Genomic DNA, 11042 nt, shown 5'->3' with positions numbered 1-11042 from the left:
TTTTTTTAATTTACAATAAAAGCACAACTAAAATTAATTATGGCCCAAGTGGACTGGTACCATTAGGCCCATGGGCCGTTTAAAGGTGGCCCATTAACGTTGAATTCCCGCGCTGATATAACCGTTGGCTTTCATAGTCTCTTGCCCTCGAAACTCTCTTGTTGGCCGCCATGGCTGCTGCTGCTCCTCCTCCTCCTCCTCCCTCTAAGCGACAAAAGAAAAGCCATGGAGATGAGGATGGGAAGAAGAGTTCCCCTCTGATAGTCTTCGCCCACGGTGCTGGAGCTCCATCCACTTCCGAATGGATGGTTAGGTCTGTGTTTTCCCCTTTTTTGTTTCCTCCTTGTCACAAGGCCATCACTACTCTGATGTTCTCTTATAAGCGTTCTGTTATTTCTGATTTTTTTTTTTCATGTGGTATGGCTCCATTCCTTTGAATAGATTATGTATTTGTCAGTGATTTGTGATTGTTTTGCTAAGTATGATTTCTTGATTTGATGCCTTTGTGATAAAATTGCTTTGTGAAATGAATATTGCATTTGTGCTATTAATTGTTCGCTGGAGTATTCAGCGTGGTTTTTGGTACTAGGGTTTATGGTGGTGGCTCTCTCTGGTACAGGATTTCAGAGAAGGATAACACTAAATTTGAGAATAAATTCACATGCTCTGGAACTACCAAGCTTTAAACTAGTCATTATAAATGAAGTGTTCAGTGTTTATTGCTTTTTTATCAGCAGAGTGTTCATCCTATATCCCAAACTAAAAGATAGATGCTGATTTTTATACTGTGATTTCAGGTTATAGTTTGAAATTATATAGTTTTCTCTTTTGGAAAAGTAACTTGCTTTACCCCCAATTTTATTGAAAGAAAAAAGAAGTGGAGAAGAAAGCAATAAGGAAATCTAAAACTAGAATGCTGATACTTGTTGAAATTTGTGATTTTCGATAGTTCATTGCGGCCTTTTTTCCTTGAAAAAATTGTCTTTTGCTGTCCCCTGTTAACCAGTCTACTCCTCTCTCCATCCTGTTCTCAATAAGGGCCACAAAAATTTTAACAATTTAAAGGTCGGAAAGCATGTATTTATTTTCTTATTTGCGTCTATTTATCTAAAAGGAATGGCTTCATGGCTTCAAATTTTGAAGATGTCCTCATTCTTCTGTGTATTACCTAATGAACTTTTGTAATCGTAAGAGTAATTTTTAATGATTTATCAGAGAGTTTGTTTTTCATGCACCCTTGTTTTACTGCAAAATCATGCAATGTGCATACGGAAGCTCTATTGATCTGGAGAGTATGGTATGATACCTTGAAACACGTAATATTCTGGTCAACTCATGCATAATCAATTCCATATTTTAAAATTCTGTTGCAGATGGAAGGAAATGCTAGGAGAGGCATTGGGTGCTGTTGAAGTGGTGACCTTTGACTATCCATGTGAGTTCAGTGATTTTTTTCTTAACAATTTCAACTATGCAATCTAGTTTAATTTGAACATGATGAATGATGGATACTATCATCATATGTTTTTTAAATCTTATATAAGGTATTCTTGATCCTCAATATTCTAGCAGAGAACAATGTTTGATGCCTAGGAATATGACTGCCATTGGCCAAATTGATGATCAGCAAATTCATAAAATTTTGAAAGAAAGCTGTTATAGATAATCTAACTTTTAAGATTCAGCTTCCCTGATCTAGTGACCAGGACTAGTTGTCCTTAAAATATAAATTTATAACGAATTGAGTTGATTTCTTCATAGACATCGCTGGTGGGAAGCGGAGAGCCCCTCCTAAGGCAGAAAAGTTAGTTGATCATCACCATAATGTTATCAAGGATGCAGTGAAAAAACATCCTGGTCATCCTCTAATTTTGGTTGGGAAATCCATGGGTTCTAGGTAATTTCCTTTCTGCTGGATATTTGTATTGAGGCCAATTTTATTTTCTTATACGTACCGGGAAGTTTCTTGCATCTGATTAATGTATCGAATGCTCAGAGTCAGCTGCATGGTTGCTACTGCAGAAGAACTCAATGTTGCAGCAGTCATTTGCTTGGGTTATCCATTAAAGGTATGATTGGTTCCCAAGTTAATTTCTCATATCATAAATTGCAGTATGTTGAGTAAAATCATTGCAAAGGTTTATGATATTTAGATGTTCTGTATTTCGGTAAATAACCAGTGTTTTGATTTTCTTTTGCTCATTTATCTTCATCCTGAACACAGAATATCTTTACTTTGCTGCTCTTTAACAACCTCATTTGGTCGACCTAAACCCATTTCTTAAATTGTAAAGGGTCTCAAGGGCGCAGTACGAGATGAAACTCTGTTGCAGCTAAGGGTTCCGGTGATGTTTGTTCAGGTAAGTAAGGAGATTGATATATTAATTGTTTTTTACTATCAATCAACTATATAATCTTTAAGTTTTAATGACTGGTATTTATTTGTAGGGAAATAAAGATGGTTTATGCCCACTAAACATGCTGGCAACCGTCCTGAAGAAGATGAAATCTGTGAATGAGTTGTATGTTATTGATGGTGGAGATCATTCTTTCAAAATAGGGAAGAAAATCTTACAGTCAACTGGGAGAAGCCAAGCTGAAGCTGAAACTGAAGCAGTTCATGCAATTGCTAATTTTGTCATGAAGTCTATTGAAGAGACCACCTGATCCTAAAATTACCTGCAGCTAATGTAATGTTCCTAAAGAAGTAAACTGTTCTAACTTAAACCATTAATCCTGTAATCCAGTTAAGTATTTTGATGTTTTGTTAGAATTTTTGGAAGAGAAATGCAGTTGAATGAGAATTTAGAGATAAAATCTCATCAGTTCCAAACTTAAAAACAATGTTATCATAGATGGTCTACATCAAAATTACTCAAAATAATCAAAAAGAAAAGAAAAGGCATTTAGAACCAGAACAACAGTTACTCAGGCTTGGTTGCTAAGAAGAACATCCTTGTATGGTGTAGGGACTGGCAGTGGAGCTGGAGCTTGAACTGGAACAGGAACGGGAACTGGCCTTGTTTCCTCTCTTGGGTGTACCACTGGCTTCTTTCTCCTTGTATTCTCCTCCAAGATCAAGGGAATTCTACCCTCCCTGTTCCTGCTCAACCTTTCTTGGGCGCCACCTCTAAGCTTCTCCAGCCCCAATCCATCCATTTGCTGCATCTTGAACACCTTCACTACATTCATCAACCCCCCAACTATAAACAACAAGCTTCCAAATATGGACAGCCAGGTCCAGCTCCTCCCCTACATAAATAATTATCCATCAAGCACTAATTAAGCTTCAATGTTTATATTATATCTTACTATCCAGAGCTACATTAATTACCAGTATCTTGAATTCATGGCTTTCATGCTTGTTGAATATACCACCAACTAAGAAGAGCAAACTCCCAAAGAGAGAAGGAACCTGAACACTCTTCTGAAGGATCTGGAGTTGCCCATCAGCTCTTTCATAAATCTGGCAAGCATCATGGATGGATCCAATGAGCCAGAATACTGGACCAACAATCAGCATGCTCATGGCATACTTTTCCAGTCTGTAGTTGTACCCTTTCTCTGTCTACTTTGCAATTAATACAAAAAGAAAAAAAAAAGTTGAAAAAGTTTAACTTATTAATATTTCTTGCTCATTATGTTCAGTATAAGAAGACATTAAACAAACAAACCTGAATGAAAAAGAAGAGGATGGATAGAAAGAAAAGGATGGAACCAAGCAAGTGAACTAAAGGAACAGCAAACTCCACAAGTAGTAACTGGACATCAAGGGCAGCAAGAGAGAGGCAGTAGTCAATCCCAGCCAAATGAGCAACAAGATCATGAACGTTCACTAATGCAACAGTGGTGATCCCTATCAAAAGGATGACAAGGCCAGACTTCGCGTCTTGGGATGAGAACTGAGCTGCAGAGCCGCCGAGGAGGAGGACGGCGGCGAAGACGTAGAGGGCGGCGTTTATGTATTCCCAGCGGTTGCGTGAACGGCGGAGGCTGTAGGCGCGGCACTCCCGGGAAGTTGCAAGTTTCACCATTGTAGATAAATTTGGAGATGAAGATGGTGATGGAGTTGAGATTGGAAGGGAGGAGATGAGTGGGGATTGGGACCGGGTTTTTGGGAGATAGAAAAGGGCAAGGGGGTTGATACGTGGCGACGTGCATGGTGTTCCATGCAAGCCCGGGTGGTGATTTTATTTTTTTGGGTATGGTGCTATTGTTGATAATGGCTTGCTGGATCTTGTGGTTGGTTCGTAACAGCAAACAGTCTTTGTTGTTGTCGTGTTTAAATACTAAAAGGACACGTGTGGAAATAATTAGAATGAGCATGTGAATTTATGTGATATATCAATTTCATATTCACTTATAACGCCTCATTAAACGAGTAAATTTTTTTCACATTTTTATCAAAAAAAAAAAAAAATGATGAGCTGACTTGATGTCGAAGTTTGTTATTATGACCTTTGATTTAAAAAATTCACTCTAATTACTGAGGTATCATATATATGTGTGTATTAGTTTCTTCCACTCATATGGTTGTTAACAAATTATTTTATTTTTTATAAAAGTATACCTGGTACTCATGAAAGTTTTAAATGGTGTAAGTGGAAGAGGTTTTGATATATAATTTCTCCAAATATTATTTTATTATTGATAAAATGAATAAACAAAAAAATTTAAAAAAAAATACATATTAAAATCAAATGAAATTTGATGGATGAAAATCATTAATATAGTTGTATTTCAATCTTGTCCTCTTCAATGTGATAAGAATCTGTTAGTTTCTATTAAAAAAACAGAAACAATTGATCTTCACTTCACGTATTTGTTTATTTATTTGTGAATAAACAAGTACAGTAAAAGATAGTACATGAAATTGTTTTGATTTTATAAATTCTGACTATATTAATTGGTTTATTTTCCTCAAATCAAAGAGCAAAATTTGCATTAAATCTTTTTTTCAATTTATACACTTCCAAAATGATCTTCAAATGACTTATTAACTACACAATTTATTTGGAAATGCTGATGCTGATCATTCATATAAAATATTAAAGCTGCCAACTATAAAATCTACTCAATCAATTTGTTTTTCATTTTTTCTGAACAAAGGGATTTATTCTTTAAACCTCACTTTTCCACTTGTCTGATCCCACAATGAACAACCATGTGCCAAGAAGCCAAATAAAATAAAATAAAACCCAGAGTCAATTACAAATGTACACACAGTTCAATTCTGCCATGATTTATTTCCCATCTTAATTAATATATTTTCTATTAATTACTTCGTCTGTTTTGAACCTAAACAAACAATATCTTCAGGTTCTTTTAATTGAAGCAATACATTTGTTTAGCAAACATAACATAGTCATACAATTTCTATTTGTAACTCATTCTCACAAGATTTTTTCTAAAATAAAATAGATAATTCACTCCTTTATTAAAAGCCGCAGGTTCTCACAACGAGAAATTTTAAATTTTCTCATTGCCATCCTGTTCCAGGGATCCAAATTTAACTCCATTCTTCTCCAAATCCATCTTATTATCAGTTTCTTCATGATCACCCTTATGTTTCCTGTACATGCAGTACAATATAATCTGAAGAAGACCCATGGGACTTCCTAGAATATTTGGTGCCTGACAATTTTTTAAAATATTAATTAGTTAGCAAAAATTAATTAAAATACAATCTTCTTATTTCATTCATCAAGTAATTAACTTACTGCCAGGAAAAGATCATGGCCTAAAAACCCATAAGCCAACCACAGAGAACTTGCAAGACAGGAGAAGAATGACAAATAGAATGGCATGAACTCAACACTCTTGGTCTTGATCACCCTTTTCTGCATTAAATTTCCAAGTTATCAAATTAGTTTTCTTTAAAATTAAAAAAATAAACATTCAAAAAAGAATTCATCAGAGAGCTCACCACAGCTACTAATGGAGAACCATACATGCCTACTGAAGCTACCAGTCCCACACTGCCGACGAGAAGTTTCCGGTGATAGTGATCATGCAATGCGAAACTTGATACAAATGCAGTAATAGAGGATACAGCTATCACAACCATTAACATTAATGAAGCAATCTTCTGCATATTTATGCAGTGATTGTATATTATATTAATAAATAGATTTCAAAACAAATTACTGAAGGATAAATTAATTGAGCTTGCCTTGTTTTGAGCTGAAGAGAACCATATGTATATGAAGATGAATGAGAGCTCAAATATTATGCCTAATCCATTGATGGTGATTAGAAGGAAGTTTTCCCAGCCAGAACTGACCACTGGGAAACCATACCAAGTATATAATAGGCAATTGAACAGAGCTATGATGTATGGAATACATGAAAACTCTTCGGTACTACGTTTCGCTATCACCCTTTTAAAAGTTAATCTGCAGAAACATCAAAAGAAAATTAAAAAAATGATTGAGAGCTTTTAGAAACATTAATCAAGTTTTTCTATTGGTATTTTCAGGGAAGAAAAATTACATTGGTGCTGTGTAAAGGAGTAAAGCAGCTGCATTGCCTGTAAAACAATGTAAAGGTTTAATTAATCATAGTTAGTGTCTTATAAAGACTAGAGGGTGGTGCACTTAGAATTCGAGTTTGAAAGAAGAAACTAAGTATACCCATTACTCCTACTATGAAGTGCAAGAGTACTAAGAGACCCATTGTCTGAGTTTGATTGTGCAGAGGATCAAAAACAATATCAAGTCTATATATAGACAAAGGAAGTAAGCTTTTAAAAGTACATCGGTCATTTGATTGGTGGAGGATATAAGGTGTCTTTCTGTTTTTTTTTCAATCTTAGTGACAGCAAATTTTTCGATATTATGTATTACTTACAGCTGAATTGGGAGTACCATTTAATTCTGAATTACTGAATCTATACTATTCCTTTTGTCTTTGTTCTTATTTGTTCCAATGTTTTGTGAGGAATTCTCTAAAAAGAATCAAATGTGCAAATGTGCATCAATTCTATTCTGCTAATATTCATGTGGCTGAGTTTTTGACACTGCTTTAACCATGCTTATGAGAAAAGCAACTTCACAACTCTTATCACAATATTTTAGTGTATCTGATTCCTTTAAACATGATATTCCCATCATGTATTGTTTCATTTCCATCCTCCAAGAATAATATGCCTTGCAATATACTTGTTGCTTAATTGCTGAAATTCTATAAACTTCATGATGCTTCTTTACTGTTATCCATATAACTACAAAATCTTAGTGGTGTTTTGGATTTCCATACAAGTACTCTTTTAGAATTAAACGATTTCATGGACTTGCGTTTGAATCCACATCATAGACCACTAGATGAAGATTTGTTTAGCATTAATTAATTGAGTAAAATAAAAGATCCTCTAAAATAGTAAATCCATATGGAAACAACACCACATCCTTAATTAAAAACAAAGATGGCCACACTAAGCTCTTAAATTAACATCCCAATCACATAACGTCTGTGCTTTTAAAAGCCATTGGAGAGTTAAGTTTCATTCTCATTTTAAACATCATTTATTCATTGAAATATATATATATATATATATATGGGAAAACATCATCAAAACATCATTATTCATTGGCTAAGTGATCCAATAGCACTCAGTGTTTTTTTACTGTTTTGAACACTATTTATTACTGTACATGAATCATCATAACTTTCAAATGCAAATCTATACACCTCTAAATTTTAGGGACATTTTTAGATGATGTGTCCGCTATATATATATATATATATAAAAAGCACTATGTAAGTCTTTGATTAGCGTGAACTTTTGATTGGCTATAAACTTGTTTCGTTTGGTTTGGTGGACATCACTAAGCAAGATGATCTCATTTAATAAGTAAAGTTAACAGGTCTTATGGTATTCATTCTATATCTTACTTTATTATTTTACTTTGATGTGTAACGTGGTTCAACTACTTTCAAAATTATTTTTAAAAAAAATAACAGATAACAGATAACCCAAAATATAGATTTGGTTCTATCTTAAAGAAACGTTAACTCATCCCACTTCAAAAACCAAGCAACAAATAAGTTGAATCCAATTCTCATGTGACAGCCATCCACTCAATTTGAAATTACCAAACTAGTTTGTTCATAAAACAGATTAAAAATAAAACCATGGTCCTCTTTGTCATATTAGTTTCTTTAATCTCACTTATGTTCGCTTCCCAACTAGAACGAGCAATATATACATTTTTTTTTAATGGAAAAACCACCCAAACAACATTAAAGAGAAAAAATAAATAAATACAAATATACAAATATTTCTGTGGAAGAGGTGTGGGCTCATAGTGGTTCAATCTCAAACTTTGTCTGCGTGTCCTTGGTGGCGTCATTGTTAGAGTTATTGTGTGGCATGCTTGGCTTGTTAGGAATGATTGCATGTTTATTGAGGTCTCTTTATCATCACATTCTATTATTTCAAAGGTTGCTCACGTATTGATCTTGTGGTTTTCTGCAGTCACTATTTCCCAGTAGGTGAAGTTTGTGGAGCACACTTCTACTATCCGTCGCAGTTTGCCGTTCTTGGGGCTTCGTGGTGATCCCACCGGTCGAGATGCTCCCTGTGAGGGGGACTCTGTTTAGGGTATGGGGTAGTTCATCTGTGTCAGGGTATTCTAGCTTGTTGTTTCGGCCTTGGGTGTGGTCTTTTGTGCCCAATCTAATGGGTTTGTTTTGTTTTGCTGTTGGTTATTTTGACGGCTAAGTTTGGTGGGTGTTGTATCGTTCTTTCTTACTTTTTAATACATGTGATTTATCCACTTTTTAAAAAAAACATATTTTGTTAAATTGAAAAGTAAGAAAAATAATTGTTTGTATTTTTACAAATAAAAAATAAAAATTTAATGAATTCAAGATGATAGGAAATTGGATGGGCCAACTATTATTAATGCCAATTATCAATATATATAAAGAGACAGCGTAAAGATTATATATATATATCAAATAAAATACTAATTAACCATTCAAACTAAAAGAGCTGTACTGTTATATCATTTGCTTGATTTTTCAAAATAGTACTTACTTTTGTCATAATTGCTTTTGTTAGATACAATGTCATAAAAAAATGTTTCTTTTCTTAAATATTGTGATTTTAGGTATAAACAGTGTTATACAGGTGTGCATGTGTTCTTTGCCACTGCTCAAACAAAGGAAAAGGAAAAGGAAATTACTTTGGGGTGATGTTTTAAATATTATTTGTCATCTCTTCTTTTAATTTTTTATTTAAAACATATTTTTATTTTTTTTATTTACTTTAAAATATTTTTCTTTATTTATATTACATATTATTATTATTATTATTATTATTATTAGTGGAAATTACCAAAAACACCCTCTAAGTTTGCATTATTGCCAAAAACACCCCGTTAGTTTTGCACTCCCCAAAAACCCCTTCTTTTTTATTTCCATGCTTTTCAACCCCCCAAAGCATGTAACGGATGTCAACTGGTGTTATTTTAAAAATTTTTATGGACAAAAATGCCTCTGCAGTAGGAAAGTCGTGATCGTACCCATTTCGGCGGTATGAGAGGAAGTGGGGGGTTATTCCGTAGGGTAACCCCAAGAGAGGAATTTACTGGAGCCTTGTAGTTATTTTTTCTCAACTAGAGTCTTCAGTTAAACCATTTCCAGTCGCCTCCGAGTTGTCTCTACTGGCGCATCTCAGTAATTCAGCTTTTTCCCTTTCCACCAGAGATCTCGAAGGAGAAGTCCCCAGCGCAAGTAGTTGGCATTTCATCAGTTTGCAAACTAAGGTATTGAGTATGGTTTTATGTTAACCTGCTACTATTACAAAGAAAGATTTTTCGGTTTTGTTTTGTGCTCCTGTTTTTGTTGGAAGATATTGAAGTCTGCGGTGGGATTTCTCTGTTGGGAGATTTCTCGGCTAGGGTTTTGTGTTGTTTTGCTTTACATGCCTATACACTATCGAAAATAGTTTTTTTCGATTGTTATGATTTAGTGTAATATTTATAATGTACAATTCCCCTTTCATTTGATATGGTTTCAGACTTTTAAAAATGAGGTTTACACTTAACAAAATGAAATGTTCTGAGCTTTAAATGTTGTTGTCTCGTTTAAGTATTGTTGTCTCGTTTAATAAACTAGTTCTCTATTTAACAAATTATATCTCCGCTTTATCAATCGAATATTTACTGCTTAAAAATTTTATATTTCCGCTAATGTGTTGTTATTGTCGCGAGCTTTTGACTATGGCGGTCAACCCTAGTTAATAGGGCGATGCTATTTGACACCTGTAGTGGAGACCTTAGTTGAACCGAAGATAACATGACCTCGACACTCGGAGATCATCCGAAGGACACTCGTTTGCAGTATTCACTGAGCTGGAAGCTATCTACCAAGAGAGGGCCCTTCTTGATTCTCTATTGCAAAGGTACAATGGCCGCACTAATAAATTCAGGATCGGGAAAAGCTCGCTGAGTTTCGAGCCTCGAGATGTGGCCCTCGTTCTTGGTACGCGTTGCTAGATGACGACGCAGTTGTGTTTAGAAGAATAAAAATCCGATCAGGGTTCGAAGGTAGGTATTTATCAAAAACCTACGAGAGACACAGAGACTCCATCAAGAGCGCTCTTGTCCAACTTGTTCGATAGAGGGGGGAAGAAGAAAATTTTATCAAACTCCTGATTGTGTACCTCATGGGTACTGTCCTTTTTCCAAATACATCATGTTCGTTTCCGAACTGGATCGTTGATTATGTCGATGATCTACCCGCCATGGGGCGATCACGCACGGGCGCAGCGACGTACGTGGTCGATGGAGGACATTGCACGCGCACCGTCGAGCTGCAAGATAGATGCTGTCGGGAAGAAGACCAACACGGGATATATTATAGGGTGCTCGGTCACGCTTAACGTGATGGTTTTCTACGAGTGGACCGAGCGGGGAAAAGAAAGTCCGATTCAGCAAGATCCCAAGGATGCTCGTGCTACGGTGAAAGTAGTTACCGGAGCAAGCGACGGTAGAAACCAACTTGTCATCGTCGAAGGAAAAAGAGGTAATAAATCA

General features: G+C 35.2%; 3 protein-coding genes across 4 annotated transcripts; 1 reads left to right on the top strand and 2 right to left on the bottom strand.

Annotated features, from left to right (window-relative positions):
- The first annotated feature begins 162 nt into the window (after window positions 1–162).
- LOC120261417 (KAT8 regulatory NSL complex subunit 3) lies at window positions 163–2821 on the top strand. Its single transcript, XM_039269302.1, has 6 exons — window positions 163–313; window positions 1374–1435; window positions 1762–1897; window positions 1997–2069; window positions 2295–2360; window positions 2449–2821. Exons 1-6 carry the CDS (start codon window positions 171–173, stop codon window positions 2665–2667), a joined length of 699 nt encoding a protein of 232 aa, XP_039125236.1. The 5' UTR covers window positions 163–170; the 3' UTR covers window positions 2668–2821.
- A 92-nt stretch (window positions 2822–2913) lies between these two features.
- On the bottom strand, window positions 2914–4034 carry LOC120260309. Of its 2 annotated transcripts, none has more exons than XM_039267738.1 (3): window positions 3675–4034; window positions 3335–3568; window positions 2914–3252 (listed from the first exon to the last, which is right to left on the bottom strand). In XM_039267738.1, the coding sequence occupies exons 1-3, from the start codon at window positions 4032–4034 to the stop codon at window positions 2929–2931; spliced, it is 918 nt and encodes a 305-aa protein (XP_039123672.1). In that variant the 3' UTR covers window positions 2914–2928. The 2 variants fall into 2 exon arrangements, with proteins under 2 accessions (XP_039123672.1, XP_039123673.1); XM_039267739.1 differs by having other exon boundaries at window positions 3335–3562.
- Window positions 4035–5246: 1212 nt separating this feature from the next.
- On the bottom strand, window positions 5247–6803 carry LOC120260784 (bidirectional sugar transporter SWEET3b-like). The gene is made up of 6 exons (XM_039268346.1): window positions 6633–6803; window positions 6493–6529; window positions 6173–6395; window positions 5927–6088; window positions 5721–5840; window positions 5247–5634 (listed from the first exon to the last, which is right to left on the bottom strand). The coding sequence occupies exons 1-6, from the start codon at window positions 6673–6675 to the stop codon at window positions 5470–5472; spliced, it is 750 nt and encodes a 249-aa protein (XP_039124280.1). The 5' UTR covers window positions 6676–6803; the 3' UTR covers window positions 5247–5469.
- Between the last annotated feature and the right edge of the window lie 4239 nt (window positions 6804–11042).

Source organism: Dioscorea cayenensis, chromosome 5 (assembly GCF_009730915.1).
Source record: "Dioscorea cayenensis subsp. rotundata cultivar TDr96_F1 chromosome 5, TDr96_F1_v2_PseudoChromosome.rev07_lg8_w22 25.fasta, whole genome shotgun sequence".
In the NCBI taxonomy this organism is placed as follows: Eukaryota; Viridiplantae; Streptophyta; class Magnoliopsida; order Dioscoreales; family Dioscoreaceae; genus Dioscorea; species Dioscorea cayenensis.
Note: the sequence above shows the minus strand (reverse complement) of the source record. Positions and strands in the feature narration are given on the sequence as shown.

Bases quoted from the DNA above. Each gene is read 5' to 3' on its own strand.
- LOC120260784 (XM_039268346.1), bottom strand. From the start codon at position 6,675: ATGGGTCTCTTAGTACTCTTGCACTTCATAGTAGGAGTAATGG. The intron at 6,089-6,172 runs GCAAGCTCAATT...ATAAATATGCAG, and splicing joins TCTCTTCAGCTCAAAACAAG to AAGATTGCTTCATTAATGTT. The intron at 5,635-5,720 runs GTAAGTTAATTA...AAAAATTGTCAG, and splicing joins GCCATGATCTTTTCCTGGCA to GCACCAAATATTCTAGGAAG.
- LOC120261417 (XM_039269302.1), top strand. From the start codon at position 171: ATGGCTGCTGCTGCTCCTCCTCCTCCTCCTCCCTCTAAGCGACAAAAG. The intron at 314-1,373 runs GTCTGTGTTTTC...ATTCTGTTGCAG, and splicing joins ACTTCCGAATGGATGGTTAG to ATGGAAGGAAATGCTAGGAG. The intron at 1,898-1,996 runs GTAATTTCCTTT...TCGAATGCTCAG, and splicing joins GGGAAATCCATGGGTTCTAG to AGTCAGCTGCATGGTTGCTA.
- LOC120260309 (XM_039267738.1), bottom strand. From the start codon at position 4,034: ATGGTGAAACTTGCAACTTCCCGGGAGTGCCGCGCCTACAGCCTCCGC. The intron at 3,569-3,674 runs GTTTGTTTGTTT...ATTGCAAAGTAG, and splicing joins TCCTCTTCTTTTTCATTCAG to ACAGAGAAAGGGTACAACTA. The intron at 3,253-3,334 runs GTAATTAATGTA...TTATTTATGTAG, and splicing joins GCCATGAATTCAAGATACTG to GGGAGGAGCTGGACCTGGCT.